The 18,048-nt window shown below is 36.1% G+C and overlaps 2 protein-coding genes across 3 annotated transcripts; both read right to left on the bottom strand.

Annotated features, from left to right (window-relative positions):
• Positions 1-836: 836 nt before the first annotated feature.
• Positions 837-12,967, bottom strand: LOC106139586 (ras-related protein Rab-11A). Of its 2 annotated transcripts, none has more exons than XM_060946072.1 (6): positions 12,656-12,967; positions 12,117-12,238; positions 8,835-9,067; positions 6,931-7,046; positions 4,377-4,513; positions 837-3,104 (listed from the first exon to the last, which is right to left on the bottom strand). In XM_060946072.1, exons 1-5 carry the CDS (start codon positions 12,693-12,695, stop codon positions 4,380-4,382), a joined length of 645 nt encoding a protein of 214 aa, XP_060802055.1. In that variant the 5' UTR covers positions 12,696-12,967; the 3' UTR covers positions 837-3,104; positions 4,377-4,379. The 2 variants fall into 2 exon arrangements, with proteins under 2 accessions (XP_060802055.1, XP_013196513.1); XM_013341059.2 differs by having other exon boundaries at positions 4,374-4,513; positions 12,656-12,966.
• Positions 12,968-13,473: 506 nt separating this feature from the next.
• LOC106139577 (large ribosomal subunit protein uL1) lies at positions 13,474-18,021 on the bottom strand. Its single transcript, XM_013341049.2, has 8 exons — positions 17,854-18,021; positions 17,713-17,765; positions 17,482-17,612; positions 16,917-17,130; positions 16,335-16,502; positions 15,226-15,459; positions 14,478-14,575; positions 13,474-13,663 (listed from the first exon to the last, which is right to left on the bottom strand). The coding sequence occupies exons 1-8, from the start codon at positions 17,870-17,872 to the stop codon at positions 13,531-13,533; spliced, it is 1,050 nt and encodes a 349-aa protein (XP_013196503.2). The 5' UTR covers positions 17,873-18,021; the 3' UTR covers positions 13,474-13,530.
• Positions 18,022-18,048: the final 27 nt, after the last annotated feature.

Raw genomic sequence — 18,048 nt, 5'->3', positions numbered from 1 at the left:
AAGAGTACCCGAAACCGCCGAGCTTGCATGAAGAGAGTTAGTAATGTGGATGAAGCGAAGGAAGTGTGCAGAGATCGTGGCAAGTGGAAAGAGGTAGTCCCTGCCTACCCCTCCGGGAAAGAGGCGTGATTTTATGTATGTAGGCTGTTCAAATGTTGCCGCCCCTTGTGATCTCTGCTTTCCGATACCCCACACAGATAAAATAAGGTGGAGGTCAAATGTCAATTTTAAAATTAAAAAACTAAAAAAAATATATTTAAATAGGTATTATTATATTATCGTAATAGTATATTATTACTTTTATTTCCGTAAGAAAAAAAAGGATTTTGGGGCTGAATTTGCCGCCACCACAAATCCGTCGCCCTATGCTATGCTTCAGCTTATTCAGCCTGCTGGTAAATCTACCACTGCAATAGATATAATGCCTCTTTATGTGATTGGTTAGGACTGTGGTGGTAATAGGTTCCAGCTTAAAAGATCTGATAGATAAAAGGTTGTATAGTATATGTTTAAAAAGTTACAGCGTACTAACAGAGGTACGGTGGGGCCACAACCGAATAAAATAATATTTTATTAAGAATAAAGGCCTTCGGGAGGTACTTTTATACATAATTTTATTTAACTTTCAATAAATATAAGTTTTATCTAATAAATTATTATTTGTCAAAAAGATACAAGGTACAAACTAATTAATCATTTAACGCTCTTCAAAACGGACTCCCGAGGAGGGTGCTGATAAATTGCCCTAACAAATCCACCACTAGTAAGATGCACCAGCTGAAGAAACTTCCAGGATTGGTCAATTCACAACAACACATATCATAATAAAAACACAATTCAATTTACATTATATTTATTATCTTTGTCTTTAATAAAGTAATTACAGGTAGGCACTAAAAAAATAACCATGCATATGTAAGACCATAATACAATTATATATTCCTTAGAACAACAAACACCGTATCTCCAGTATCAAACAGAAACCGTAGGCCTTAGTACCGATACTTACAGCTGATAACAATGGCACGTAGCGGGCCTTACGCTGAAACAACCTAAATACCAATTCATAAGGCTCAATTTAGATTGCCGTAGAGTAAGGCTTCAGGCCCGGACTTGGGATGGGACCATAGAGTTCGGAATAATATAAGATTATAGATATGGTATACCTTGGGACCCCATTAAAGTGGCGGCGTATAGATATCAGTTGGGGTAGGCCATTGTAAATAGGTACATGAAAAAAAAGACATTTTATAATGTGTTCATAAATAATAAATTTGTGTCTGTGTTTTAAATTTTCATATATTTGACAGCTTTACAACTGCGTGTGATGCAAGACGGGGAGACAATATACCTATAGTTTCCAAATGCCGTTTCTATTGTTTTATATTATTCCGATTCCTATGGATGGGGCGTTTTATCGATACAAAACTGTAAGCTGAGAACGCCCGTCCCTAGGGTCGATGATGCATCGTTATAATCTCTTTTTTTGTCATTTTATAAGCATAAAGCGAAAAAATAGATTAGAAAACAAATTATAACGGTAGGCCTAGTCATTTGAAAAATCTTTCCTTGACTGGGTGTACACATATAATTAATATTTTAAATCGAACCTTACAGATTTAGTCATTGTAAAGCACCATTGCATTTGAGTATTGCCGCAGTGACTAGACATACATCATAGAATACTATAAATGCACCACCGGCCTTTGGGTTCACCCCAGAAACAATTATTACAAAATCAAATTACGAACAAAATTTAATTAACAGTTTTAAAAAAACATATTTTTTGTTTAAACAATCTATGGATTATTCTATTTTCTTTATCAAAATTAAAACGTTTTCAATAGATCATCTATTATTTTGAGATTTAAATAAATTAGATACGTTCTAGAGTAAACCATTCGCCTTATCGGGCCTGAGGGCCGGATTCGGGACTAACGCCATATTTTATTGCAACGTCACGGGGCTTAGAACCAATGAGAACACGGTCCTAATAAACTCTAATACCCAACGCGAAATTAAAAGCTTTAAGCCTTTGTCAGGCGGCTACTTAAGGCTTGAGGACACCAAACGTAGCTATAAAAACGAAGCAGCGCAGTTTGAAAGCTAGCCCGCACCTAACTTCAATACAAGAAATGTTAGAGCCGTTTGAGCGCAGTCTCTTGTATGACATACTGCGCTGTTTCAAACCTGCGTTTGGTGTTCACGAGCCTTTCACAAATTGATGTTAACAACTGCAATTTTAAGATTAAACAAAAATAAACTGGTATATAGCATAGCTATCCTCAATTAAAACACTGTTCAAATCATTTTCAATCTTACATCTCAAGTGTCAAAGCAACCGCCTTAATGATAATCAATAAATATTCCACAATGACCACAGAAGGCACGTAATATCAAGTAAACAAAATGTATTTAAAAAAGCTATTTCGTTACTTAGTTAAGAACTACGCTAGTGTAATACAAAAAAACAATTAGACACTTTAATATTATGAAGCTATGATTTGTGTGATATCAACATTTCGTTTGCCAGACGAATTTTATTGCTCGGAATTCTTTGTTTTCGATATTCACCTCAGTGTAAGAGTGCAAAGCACATGATATACCACGGCCTTTTACTAACTAGCCACTGATAAATTCACTAAATAAATACATATTACATGGGATTAGCTAAGTCAAAATAAAAGTTTTAACTTCTTCAAATAAAAAAAATTACATCTTTAACAAATTAGCATGAATTAGTGACCGAAAAATGAGTGCTTTGAAACAGAAGCATGGGTCTAAATTGTGTTTTATATAGTATTGTTTCACGTTTTATAATATTTATTCGTTCAGATGCTAAATATCAATACTTACACAAGCTATCTACATGAGCCACCCTTTATCGCTGAGTGTTGCCAACATAAAATTCCTCTAACCATAGACAGTGCAGAGTGAACAAAAAACTGTCTTGTTTATTGAAGTTAGTCTAGATATTTTTGGTGCTGGCAACATTGATTTTATTATGATGGTAAGACCACTGTCTAGGAATGATTCGTAATGTTTGCATTTAGAACTCTTCTTGCTTCTTCTTTCGGCTCCAACATTTAATGGACTTTTCTGTTCTGTAATAGAAAACAAAAATTCATTGAACAATTGGAACTTTACTGACATTTGCTGCATACTCCTGCTTCCAAATCATCTTTCCCAGTTTGGATAAAACAATTTTCATAAATACAAATCATACAAATTTCAGCCAAAAGAGATGATATTAAAAGGTGCGTTAATCTGTTTGTCCCGAACGCCGTCTTACAATCGTGATGCAAGTTACGTCAAAAGGGAAGCGCTTTGGATTCATGAAAACTGTATGCATTGATCAGACATCTTCTCAAGACAAAAAAGGGATTTAAAAAATAAACCAATCTCATTTGTATAAACTTGATATCGGGAAAAGATTAAGTGATATAAATAAATCAAAGTTACAATAATATCCCCCTATCAACGATAAGGATGATTCACCATCGATAGCAGAACACGTGTTTATGACACACACTTAATGTAACTTAATGTGTGGTTGTTAAAGTATGTGATTGTCTTACATTCCGTTCTTATCAATGCAGTAATCTCAGGAGATAAATTTTTACAATTATCTACTGCACAAAAAGAAAATTTGTAAAGTTGTCCGAAATTAGGACGGGAAGTAATAAGTTATTTTTACGAAATACTAGCGGCCCACCAGGGTTTCGACCGTGGTAACTATTTCACTGTGAAAGAATTTCAGAAAAAAATAAAATTGATTGGGTCAGTATTTCCGAAGATTAGGATCTACTTACAATCACAATTTATACATACATAAAATCACGCCTCTTTCCCGGAGGGGCAGGCAAAGACTACCTGTTTCCTATCACAATTTATCCCTTTCTAATATTAGTATAGAAATATAGATTTAGGAACTGCGCTTGCACCGCCGGCTACTGGCAGCACTGCCTGCGCACGCTGTCGGCCTGCGAGGAACGCGCGTGGGCCGGCTCGGCGTCGGGATATTCAGTAGGTCCGAGAATCGGCCAACATCTACTTTTCATACCCCTAAGTGTTAAGGGTTGTCCACACTTATGGCAAAACAACGTTTGCCGGGACAGCCAGTACAAATATAGATTTAGGAACTGCGCTTGCGCACTCACCGGCTACTGGCAGCACTGCCTGCGCACGCTGTCGGCCTGCGAGGAACGCGCGTGGGCCGGCTCGGCGTCGGGATATTCAGTAGGTCCGAGAATCGGCCAACATCTACTTTTCATACCCCTAAGTGTTAAGGGTTGTCCACACTTATGGCAAAACAACGTTTGCCGGGACAGCCAGTACAAATATAGATTTAGGAACTGCGCTTGCGCACTCACCGCCGGCTACTGGCAGCACTGCCTGCGCACGCTGTCGGCCTGCGAGGGGCGCGCGTCGGCGGGCTCGGCGTCGGGCCGGATGGTCTGGTCGCCGTCCGGGGGGTCGCGCATTTGCTTCTGCGACACAATCCTGTAGATTTCTGTAATAGAGAGATCACACGTTATACCATTAAATGTTGTCAATAAAAAACACACGCCTCCTTCCCGGAGAGGTAGGAAGAGTATGCGAATACCATAGATTTTCCATGTGTAAAAATTATTATTATCCATCGGCTGGATGGGTAATATGGCGCCCGAGTAAAAAGAATAAACATACATACATACATACCTACATAAAATCACGCCTCTTTCCCGGAGGGGGAGGCAGAGACTACCTATTTCCACTTGCCACGATCTCTGCATACTTCCTTCGCTTCATCCACATTCATAACTCTCTTCATGCAAACTCGGCGGTTTCGGGTACTTTTGACCTGACCCTTTACCAGGACGTCCTTAATTTGACCAAGATACGTTCGTCTAGGTCTTCCCACTTCGACCTTTCCCTCCACTCTCTCCTTGTATATCTGCTTAGTCAACCTGCTTTCATTCATCCTCTCCACATGACCGAACCATCTTAATATACCCTTTTCTATTCCTTTAACTAAATCATTAAAAAAACATGATTTTTTTTTTATATTTTCGGGCGTCGTAATTGTGAATAAGTAAAGTTTTTATATTAAATCTTTATTAACCGACTACAAAAAGGAGGAGGTACTCAATTCGACAGTTATTTCTATTATTGCTTTTGGTTCAAAAAGAAATTATGTTCAATTACTATTAACCAAACAAAATAAAATTGTTTCTTCATAGAGCAAAATATTTCATAAAAAAAAAAGAGATGGAAAATAAAAAGGCGTAAAAGGGAGAGTGAATGACGACAAATAATTATTTTACGATAACCAATTGATTACGCTTTTTTATATCTTAAAAGTTTATATTATATATTAAAAACTTATAACTAGAGTACAAATAAATTAATCCGCGTGTAATGAACCACATCATTCGATTAAGAGCTTCGTTATTCCACAGCGCTGGAAATACTAATTAATACAAATTAAGTTGTGTTGATAAATTAGTACAGTACACGTTTACAAGCGACAAAAGAGGTGAAATAAAAAGTATGATATGATATATGGCTATAGACGTCGCCATTTTGGGTCAATTTATTTATTAGTAAAAATAAAAAAAATATGGTCATATACATATATCTATTAAAAGAAAGCTGATTGGCTAACATAAAAACGCATAGGTGGAATCGCTGGGTCTTAATGGTAATTCCCGTTATCTTAATTTTACATGAGCGAAGCCGAGCAAATTCGTTTATTCATATAATCACGCCTATATCAATTGCGGGGTAGACAGCGAGAACTTTTCTTTCTAGTCCTCCAAACGTTTTTGTTTCAATTGTAAGTTTAGCATACATACATATGGTCACGTCTATATACCTTGCGGGGTAGACAGAGCCAACAGTCTTGAAAAGACTGAATGGCCACTTTCAGCTATTTGGCTAAACGATAAAATTGAGATTTTACCAGTGACAGGTTGCTAGCCCATCGCCTAAAAAAGAATCCCAAGTTTGTAATCCTATCCCTTAGTCGCCTTTTACGACATCCATGGGAAAGAGATGGAGTGGTCCTATTCTTTTTTGTATTGGTGCCGGAAACCACACGGTATAAGTTTAAAACCACTATTATTCATGCAGTGGTTCAACAAACTAAAACAACATACAAATATCGCTCAGACGAGATCATTGCCCTTTGAAAGGTCAAAAGTGACGATGATACGGTACCTACCGGAGTGGGTGAAATTTTTTTACGAGTAGGTACTTATGTCTCGTCTGTTGCATCGTAATCCAGCGTTTGTGCTTCTGGGTGTAGAGCCCTAGGTGATAAAACGAAGCGTCTCCCGTCTTTACCCACTCCTGAATCGTGGTCCTATGTGGCATTGGCGGATTTACCAGCAGACTGAGTAGGCTGAAGCCTAGGGGATTTGAGGGGTCCGCAAATTCAGACCTGAATTTTTTTTCTTCTTACACGCACTCAACTTTCTGATAAAGAAATATATTTAAAAAATAGTAAAGATTTATTTTTTTACTCGGGCGCCATTTTATATTTATTTTTACACATGGAAATTCAATGGTATTCGCAATGAACCGAAATCGATGGTAGCAACTAATCGATACATCGCCATAACAAGTGGGCGGATGGTATTATCGTTATCAGAGGTAATCGGCCTCGCTCGCGGTCAAGTTCCTAAAACTATATTTTCGGAACTGACTATGAATGATTAATGTTGAGTGTCGTCATTAACAACAGTTATCATCGAGCATCGTTATGGCTCCAAATATTTTGTGTACATTTTACCTATTTCATTCATACCATCACGTAATCCTTTGCGGGGTAGACAGAGCCAGCAGTCTTCAAAAACTAATAGGCCATATCGTTCAGCTGTTTGCCTTTAAAATAGAATTGCATATCTGCAATAAAACGATACAAACACATTCAGAGAAAGCACATACCAGTGAGAATATTCTGAAACGCCGGCTCCACGTTGGTGGAGTCAAGTGCCGACGTCTCGATAAAACTAAGACCGTTCCTTTCCGCGAACGCCTTCGCCTCTTCTGTCGGGATGGATCTGTGAACGAAATTATTATAATAAGTAATAAATATTGACAGGATAAAGTAGGTACATACATAGATTGAGATAGCCTCGAAGTTAGTTCGAGACTTGTGTAACGTGATGCTAAATCAACGATACTATATATTTTATCACTACATATTATTAGGGAAAGAGGCGTGATTTTATGTATGTATGTACATATTATTACAAATTGATCCTTTTTATGTATGCATGTATGCGCTAATGTGGGTATGTTGTGGACAGATTTTGTTCCTGTTTGAAATTATGGAAAGAGGGTTTTCTGAGGAAAGTTTATATTTATAATGCTACCCGTGCGAATCCGGGTGGATCGCTAATAGTAATACATACTTATAAAGAAAGACATCAAAGAACCAGATTAATTAGAAAAAGTTTGTTTCTCATTATGTCTCTAGCCGGGATTCGAACCCGAGACCTACTTTGTCACAGACAAGCGCACTACAATTTGGATGGATCTGGCACAGAACAATGTGCCAGATATTTGTCTGGTCCAAGTTTGATAAGACAAACACAAATTATTATTTTATTTGTACAGATGTGGATAATGCTATGTAAGGAACCTAGTTATATATCAACTAAATCTACATAACATACATACATATAGTCACGTCTATATCCCTTACGGGGTAGACAGAGCCAATAGTCCCGAAAAGACTGAATGGCCACGTTCAGCTGCTCGGCTTAATGAGGGTATTGAGATCCAAATAGTGATAGATTGCTAGCCCATCGCCTAAAAAAAGGATCGCAATTTTATAAGCCTATCCCTTATTCGCCTTTTACGACATCCATGGGAAAGAGATGGAGTGGTCCTATTCTTATTTGTATTGGTGCCGGGAACCACACGGCACTAAATCAACTAAATCTTACATAATAAAATGCGCATAGTATGAAGTTACTTAGCAGGATCAAGTGCTATTGGTCGTTCCGTTCAACAACTCACCTAAGATGCCTCAGATCGCTCTTGTTGCCCACCAGCATGATCAGTATATTCTGATCCGCATGATCCAATGCTCAGAAATCCATCTTTAAAGCATCTCGTAAGACAGAGACTAAATCTTACATAATAAAATGCGCATAGTATGAAGTTACTTAGCAGGATCAAGTGCTATTGGTCGTTCCGTTCAACAACTCACCTAAGATGCCTCAGATCGCTCTTGTTGCCCACCAGCATGATCAGTATATTCTGATCCGCATGATTCAAAGCTCAGGAATCCATCTTTCCAGCATCTCGTAAGACAGAGACTAAATCTTACATCTTACATTCTTACATCTTACATAATATCTTACATCTTACATCCTACTACTATTATAAAGGCGAAAGTTTGTATGGATGTTTGTTACTCTTTCACGCAAAAACTACTGAACCGATTACCATGAAATTTGGTATGTAGGTAGCTGAAGACCCAGAATAACACATAGGCTACTTTTTATCCCAGAGTTCCCGCGGGATTGATAGGGTTTCCATGCGGACGAAGTCGCGGGCGGCCTCTAGTCTTACATAATAAAATGCTCATCGTATGAAGTTACACAGCAGGATCAAGTGCTATTGGTCGTTCCGTTCAACAACTCACCTAAGATGCCTCAGATCGCTCTTGTTGCCCACCAGCATGATCAGTATATTCTGATCCGCATGATCCAAAGCTCAGGAAGCCATCTCTCCACGTTCTCGTAAGACAGAGACTAAATCTTACATAATAAAATGCTCATAGTGTGTAGTTACATAGCAGGATCAAGTGCTATTGGTCGTTCCGTTCAACAACTCACCTAAGATGCCTCAGATCGCTCTTGTTGCCCACCAGCATGATCAGTATATTCTGATCCGCATGATCGCGGAGCTCACGAAGCCATCTCTCCACGTTCTCGTAAGACAAATGCTTGGCTATGTCGTACACGAGAAGCGCCCCCACCGCCCCGCGGTAGTACGCCGAAGTGATAGCACGGTAACGCTCTTGGCCGGCCGTGTCCCATATCTGAGCTTTTATGGTTTTGCCGTCCACCTGTGAAGTTATTTAGTTTTAGTTATTCATATCAAGTAAAAATACATACATATAGTCACGTCTATATCCCTTGCGGGGTAGACAGAGCCAACAGACTTGAAAAGACCGAATGGCCACGTTCAGCTATTTGGCTTAATGATAGAATTGAGATTCAAATAGTGACAGGTTGCTAGCCCATCGCCTAAATAAGAATCCCAAGTTTGCCTATCCCTTAGTCGCCTTTTACGACATCCATGAGAAAAAGATGGGAGTGGTCCTATTTTTTTTGTATTGGTGCCGGGAACCAGACGGCACTCAAGTAAAAATTATTCGCAAAATGTATTTCATTATATTCCCATCCTTGTCTTCTCCATATGGTTTGTATAATATCTCTATTAAATTTGTGGTTAGTATGAGACACGAAATGAGACAGCATTAAATGACAACTCTGACAGATTACTTTCACTAGAAAATGAAGAAAAGTTTTAAAAAAACGTTAACGAGGATTTCATACATACATATAATCACGTCTATATCCCTTGCGGGGTAGGCAGAACCAATAATCTAGCATTAACTGATGGGCCACGTTCAGCCGTTTGGCTTAATGCTAAGAGTTGAGATCGAAATAGTGACAGGTTGCAAGCCCTAGCCTAAAAGAAGAATCTCAAGTTTATAAGCCTATCTCTTAGTCGCCTTTTACGACGTCAATGGAAAAGAGATGTAGTGGTACTATTATTTTGTCTATTGGTGCCGGGAACTTTTCGGCAAATTATTGAAACTTTCTGAAGTTTTAAAACAACAGGCGAAGAATTATCCATCAGTCATTCATCATACAATTGTGATGTAATGAAGGCATGCTAAAGAGCAAAATCTTTTTTATATTTTTACACGCAGTTTGAAGAGGGAAACCTGAAAATTTTCTTTTTCTTGGTGCAAAAATATATGATGCAACCGCTTCTTAAAAACTGTTATCACGACATGTTTCAAATTACATACGTAGGAAGTCGGTAGGCATCATACTCAGTTAAGTACCTAGCTGGCAAAATGGAACACCATTGACATTATAACAGTAGATTGGCCACGTTAGGTTAAGGACCGTACAATCGGCTGATGATTATGCAAATATAGATGTATGTAGTTAAGCTATGAACTATTTAAGACGGGAAGTGAAAGTAATTACATATGCGAAAGGTCAAAATAATAGGGAGGAGTAATATTAAGTGATACATACATATAATCACGTCTATATCCCTTGCGGGGTAAACAGAGCCAACAATCTTGAAAGACTGATAAGCCACATTCAGCTGTTTGGCTTGATGATAGAATTGAAATTCAAATTGCTAACCCATCGCCTAAAAGAAGAATCCAAAGTATTGTGTATTATGTGATGTGCGGAATGAAACTAGATTTTGGTATCGGTTTTGTTCCCAGGGGAATTTTGGGAAAATTTATTGGTCGTGAATAATTTCTCTTTACATTTCATCATTTGATGGTTCGATTATTTTCACAAATGTAGGTATGTGCAAAGACTTATTATTTATTATAATCGGATTTTATTTTCATAGTGCTTCCCTAAAATATCTTAATATTTATACCCACACACATGCATAATTTCAGAAAAAAACATAGATTCAACTTGCTACGCTAGATATTTCGGTTGTATGATATCCTCTTTAAGGCAAGTAATTTTTCCTCACAAATTTTTAGTCAAATATGTATACATAGGTGGCCCTCAGTGTAAATTACCAGGCAAAGTCGGAGAGGGTTGTTATTGAACTATAAATGGTTAACAATGCCGAAAATAACTATAATAGCTCATTCATTGGCATTTGATAAAACCAATTGACCCTAATTTGTATGGCGTATGAGCATGCCATGATATGGTGGAATCTTTGACCTTACCTCAAATTTATGACTTCTTTAACTAGCAATTGTGAGGAACCCAATCTATACTCCATTCTCATATTATAGAATATATAGATACATATATAAAATCACGCCTCTTTCCCGGAGGGGTAGGCAGAGGATACATCTACTAACATGTTTTTTTTACTTTAGTATGTAACAGATACAGACAAAACCATAAGGAGCAACAAAGGCTTGGAAATTCCCACAGGAATGAAGCAAAAATCAATTATCAAATAAATTGAACAAATCCAATCTATATAGGTAATTGACAACTCTCAAGTTGTAATTCTACAACTTCTTTACAAGTTTTTTTTTTGTGTGTGAACTTTAAGCTATTATATAACAATCTACCAATCAATCAATCATATATTATATATTTCTCTAGGAAGCTAGTACAGACATTTTTATATTTAGAGTTACATTACTTAGATTATATATTCGATAATTAGATTAAAAAAAGGCGAAAGACAAAGTCAAGAGTTCCCTGAAACTGCTGAACTTGCATAGAGTTTGAAAGATGAAACAAAAGAACTATGCAAGGATTGTTGCAAGTTGCAAAGTAATAATTAGATGTTATGCTTAAGCTAATTATGATATCAAACAGATGATTAAATGTTTAAAGAAATAAGGAGGCTTTATTTACCTTAGAATTGATTCACAGTGGTAAACAAAAACAACTTGGTTTACTATTTTATTGAACAAGTTAAACATATCTAAAATAACTTCATCAAATTGTTCAGGCTTAACTAAACAATTGTTTTAGTGAGCGTGACTATCAACTAATAAAAAAATATTTAACAATTAAAGAATAATCATAACAAAATATTGAATTAATTTTATATATTGAAATGTAAAAGGCCTATTTTATAAATTAAATATAAATTTTGATGAAAGCAGAAAGTTCAAATATTAATAACCTTTCTCAAAGAAATACATAACTAGGTAGGTACAAAACAAAAATAATGGACAAACAAAACATTTTTTAATGGGTTTCTAGGTCACTGTAATTTTGTTTAACTAGTTTTGATTTGAAAAAAGCATAACATTGAACTTTTTGCCAATAGAAAAGTGTAACAGAAAGTTAACTTTCAGAAGACATGTGTGAACTTTCGAAACAATGGAAAAAGTACATAAAACAAATAGCTATAAAAATCAATCATACCTCTATACTTCTTGTCGCGAATTCCACTCCTATTGTGGATTTTGACTCTAAGTTGAATTCATTTCTAGTGAAACGTGAAAGGAGACTGCTTTTACCGACCCCAGAGTCGCCGATCAAAACAACTGGAACAAAGAAAAGACTAATAAAAAACAATCTACATGTTGAAAACTATTTTATATACAAGTTTGGCATCCGTATGATACATTTTAATGATTAGATCATGCAGGTCCGCCACGGTGACTCACAAATTACGAAAAATTTACGCCAAATCAATAGTTCAAACCAATCAGCTGATGTTACAACAAACTTGAATAATTACCAAAAATGACAGAAAATATACGACATATCCATTTAAATCTACGCATCTACTTATAAGAAAGCCAATTGAACAACAAAGAGCTAATGAATATAGCAAAAATGATTAAATTTTGCGTCATTGTTATTGGAAGACGTAACAAAAATAAAAGGGCTAATTCAAAATCAAATAAGATAACGGGTTATAATAGTTTCCGCTATTAATAATAAAAGTTGACCTTTACCTTTGAACAAATAATCGTATTCGTCGTCTCTTGTGCCCATTTTGTTATTTCTAGAGCTGTTTTATTTGACGTCAAAATCGGTTCACTAAAATCGTCAATATCACCGTAAACAAATACTAAGAGACACAAATATCACAGGACTTAAACACACTTCACTGGTTTTAAAATATCACTTTTGTTTAAGGATTCATTAGATTTATACAAGTTTAAAACTTTAAAAAATCTAATTTCCGTAAATTGTCATAAAGACAAGATGGCGGATTGTTTTACGCCCTCTTTGTTGTTCGGATACACGTAGGTAGGTACGTGTGTACGGTACGGTGTTACTGTTTTAAAAATATTAAAAATACTACAGACGTTCGCAGACAATCGGTTGATATTAGTCTCCAAGTAATTGTTTTTAACTCTGTGATATTAGTTTAGTTACTCAGAGGGTTGAATATTTCTTATTGCGCTTAATCTTAAGAGCTATGAATATTGCTTTTTTGTACCAGTTAAAAACATTTTCAATTTATGTAGGAAAGTTGACATGTCTATATTTAGACTCCTTGCTCAATTGATGGATAGGCACGAAATATAAAAATTAATAACTCCTAACTAGGCCTTAAAAATATTAATAAAGTGAAATTCTCGTATAATTTCGTAATGTTTCATTAAAACTTTAAGCTTCATTTCAAATAAAACTACTTTTGTCAGAGTTGTCATTTAATGCTGTCTCATTTCGTGTTTCATACTACTAACCACAAACTAAAGAGAGATATGATACTAACCTTAAGGCGAAGACAAGGATGGGAATATAAAGAAATATATTTTGCGAATCATTTTTACTTGATATGAATATTATTTACAAAAACTACAAGATATAATTAACTAATTTAAGCACGAGCTGCTATTGGTTCAGCTTCATCGTCGCTATCTTCTTGAACCTCCTTGGACAACGTACGGTCGACGTAGACGAAGGGATCGATTTTGAATCGTTCCTTCGATGGCGGGCTTACTATGATACACCTGTAATTATAGAATGAAATAAATGCTAATGGTGGGAGAAAACTCATGAAGAAATTTTTACAGGCAATTGTAAATAATAAAGAAATATATACGGAACATATTACACAGATCGAGTTAGCCTCGAAGTAAGTTTGAGACTTGTGTTACGAGAAACTAACTCAACGATACTATATTTTATAATAAATACTTATATAGATGAACATCCAAGACCCAAGCCAATCAGAAAAAGTTATTTTCTCATCATGCCCTGGCCGGGATTCGAACCCGGGACCTTCGGTGTCACAGACAAGAGTTCTACCGCTGCGCCACAGAGGCCGTCAAATAATATTCAAGCAGAATTAGATTCCTTTGATAACAAGGGTGATTACAAGTACGTGTGGTTCCTGGCACTTTTATAGGACCACTTCATCTCTTTCCCACGGATATCTTATCAGAACGTGACTTTGTCTTTGATATCCTGAAAATTATTTCAAAAGAAAAGATGAGACATATACCTTGTCAATGTCAGTGAAAAGTCCCGCTGAGTTCTAATTCATACATATAATCATGTCTATCCCTTACGAGGTAAACAAAACCAACAGTCTTTGGATAGACTGAAAGGCCTCACCACACTGAAGAGGAGCCCAAAGCCTTGACCTTGTATCCTGGATTGGGTAAGTCAGGTTTTCACATGAAGCGACTCCCATCTGACATCATCATCTTTGCAGGTGAACCTAACCAGTATTGAATCATATGGTTACCATCCTAAATGTGCAGGTCTTCTCTCACCGTAAGAGCATCAGTTAGTTATCAAACTGATGTGCATGTATTATACCTAGTGATGAAAAGACCATCTCGTTTCGGTCTAGCTTGCTGAAGATCCTTCAATAGTGCTCCAATATTCTCTGCTACTTGTGCTGCATCCATGTTAAGCTGAAAATAAGAAGAAAAAATACCTCAATATGTTTTAACGGCCTTCGAAAAAGTGTTCTCCGTTTGACCTGTATTATTTCGCGTTTTGCAAACCGTATTTGATCTGGTTTGTAGGAAAGTGTTTTTTACCGAATATATAACCGAAATATGTTGTATAACCGACTTCAAAAAAGGAGGGCATCGATAGGTGGCGGTGTTATTTACAAATTATATTGTAACAAACATTCATAATTATGTTGTAACAAACATTCATAATTATATCGTCTGGTATTTTTCAAAGGAGTAAGGAGCTCTCATGTACTTGGAATACTTTATTAGGCAATGGGCTAGCAACCTGTCACTATCTGAATCTCAATTCCATCGCTAGGACATGCAGCTAAACGCGGCCTTTGAATCTTTTGATCCTACGACGTTTTTTACAATATTCACATGAAAAAAAAATGAGTGGCCTTATCACTTATACCTCTTATTTTATATTATCACATATACCATATAATTTGGAATTCCCTCCCCACTTCTCTGTTAACTGTTACCTACTACCCAATTCCTACTTCTTCAGTGCACCACCCAACGCTTACCAGGCAAATAGATGTCACACATATTCAAATTCATGATTAAAAAAAAAATGTCCAGATTACATTTTTACATACCCTTCCTACAGGCACTTCCGCTGATCCAAAGTCCTGTTGGTTATCATCCTTCACCACTCTATACTGGACCCCGGCTGCAAACTTTTTCACCAACTGTGGCAGATTAGGATCCAATGTTCCAGCTTTGAGGTTAGGGAACCTTCGCTTCATGAGACCTCGGATCGGCACCAACTCGGTGAGGATGTTGGGATGGGCGATAACGAAATCATAATCACTCAATTTGATCGTGCCTTCCTGAAATAGGTTAATGAAAATTTTTTTTTTAATAATTTTTGCAAAACTTTTAGATGTTGATTTTTTTATTAGACTGTTGTTTGTTTAAAATATACAGAAAAATTACCTCATCTTCATTACAATGAAATGTAATTAAAGTTTGTGAAAAACAAAAGTATATAACCTAAGACCTGAGTATTGTAAACTACTGACAAAATTCATTATATCCTATTAAAATTATAAATGCGAAAGTTTGTATGTCAGTATGGAAGTTTGTTACTCTTTCACGCAAAAACTACTAAACTGATTACAATGAAATTTGGTATGTAGGTAGCTGAAGACCCAGAATAACACATAGGCTACTTTTTATCCCAGAGTTCCCGCGGGATTGATAGGGTTTCCATGCGGACAAAGTCGCGGCCTCTAGTAACGGATAAAATAATACAAGCAATTGTCAATTGAGTTGCCAGAAGTGGCACTAACTCAGCATTATGCTGGCTTTATTGATACAGTCCCCGCTGGTCTTCCGTTGGTGATTTTGTTTTAACTTTTACTTAAGACCGCTGGCAGCAAACAAACTATACCTGAATCTTCTTAACAAACTATACCTGAATCTTCTTAACAAACTATACTTGAATCTTCTTAACAAACTATACCTGAATCTTCCTAACAAACTATACCTGAATCTTCTTAACAAACTATACCTGAATCTTCTTAACAAACTATACTTGAATCTTCTTAACAAACTATACCTGAATCTTCTTAACAAACTATACCTGAATCTTCTTAACAAACTATACCTGAATCTTCTTAACAAACTATACCTGAATCTTCTTAACAAACTATACCTGAATCTTCTTAACAAACTATACCTGAATCTTCTTAACAAACTATACCTGAATCTTCTTGACAAGTTCAGGTCCACCGGCCGTAGTTGCTCCAGCATTAATTGCCTCCTTCGTTATTTCCGGACCCTTGCAGAACGCTAGGATTGTGCGTTCCTCATCTCGCGGGAATGCGTGAGGCAGTAAAGTAAGTCGGTTGAAACTGTCCAAATATCTGTTCTGAAAATAGTTAAAAAATAAATTTTTTTTTGCTTCTCCAGTCTAACCTCCACCAGCTTTATCAGTTTATTTATAATCTAGTTTTCTGAATGGGCAGGCCTCACGATATCTTCCCTTTATAAGGGCAATGGTTAGATAAAGTATTATTGGTACATGGCCATAGCCAAGATAGGTGGTGTGCCTCCATGCGTATCACATATTCAGATCAAGCACCTTGCCATTTTGCTTAAAAATTGCAAAGATGGTTAAATTTTCCTAGCAATAAATTATAAAGCCATCAGGACCAGTGAAGCTAAAAAACTAAATTAAGTACTAAATAAATAATTTAAAAAAATGGTAGCATTCATATTTTGTTACCAAGCCAATTTATAGTGACTTCTTTCATAAATGGAATCGTATCAAAAATTTAATTACGTTTTTGGCAGCCTTCATATTCATCTCCACTTGTGCGAACACTAATGCATCGGGCACATTAAACATCGTCGGGTGGTGAGTCTCCTGGTGAGCCTTGACCGCGTCCTCGGCTGTGTACACCACCCAGCGGAAGAACTTCAATGGATACACATCATCTTTGGGTATGCTCTTATAGGAATCATCTAAATGCTTGTCTTGGTGAACTTTTTGCACTCTGAAATTAATTTGGTTTGAAAATTAGTATTACATAACTAGTAAATAATAAAATTTTTACATATATTATTTCAAATTTTGTGAAGTCATCAATATGGACATAGAATGTAAGGGATTCCTGGATTGTTGTAATTAGGATTAAATGTAAAATTTAATACAAATTTTAAAAGTAATTTTTCCATACAAATCAGGTGTTTATGTCTTGCAGCATAGACAGAGCAAAAAACTAAAAGGCTACAGTCAGCATTCCTTAGTGATGGAATTATGTTAAAGTTAGTGATAACCAATTGTCTGCTCTCTTTCATGAGAAGAAAATCTATAATGTATCATATTATACAAGAAATGTACTAACTTGTCCTTTCCTCTTTGGTTATGCGGGATAAAGCCTACTTTAGTGACCTCCACCTTGACTTTCTTAGCACGGGCCTTCGCCCTGGTCCCTTTCCGAGCGGCATAGTATACTGTAGCTGTATGGAAACTTTTCTGAAAAATAAAAATAAATTTAGGAAGTTATATTGTCATATGTTTCAGTGTAGTCTTAAGTAAAGTTCTGGTTCTGAGTATAATGTTACTACTAACTTACCAAATTTACAGGATTATTTTTGTAAAACGTGATACTATTAGTGAGAATAGAGCCTGAAAAAAATAATTATTTCCGTCAATACATTGTGAATCTATTAGAAATTTGATGAATAATTTTTACAACTTTTAGCAAATAGCTTACGAAATAATGTCCCTGCCATTTATTTTAGTAATAATATAGCTTTATTTGAAAGCAAATTTGTACAATTCACAACAATTTATAATTGAATTCTCTATTTTTATTTTCCTACAATTAAATTTGAGGTTATCCATAGACAAAACGCTCTGACATTTATTTTTCTATTTTATAATTTTGACAGTTTTTCGGTTAAATTAT

The sequence above is a fragment of the Amyelois transitella genome, chromosome 10 (genome assembly GCF_032362555.1).
Source record: "Amyelois transitella isolate CPQ chromosome 10, ilAmyTran1.1, whole genome shotgun sequence".
In the NCBI taxonomy this organism is placed as follows: domain Eukaryota; kingdom Metazoa; phylum Arthropoda; class Insecta; order Lepidoptera; family Pyralidae; genus Amyelois; species Amyelois transitella.
The sequence above is the reverse complement of the archived record's forward strand: the minus strand, read 5'-3'. Positions and strand labels throughout refer to the sequence as shown.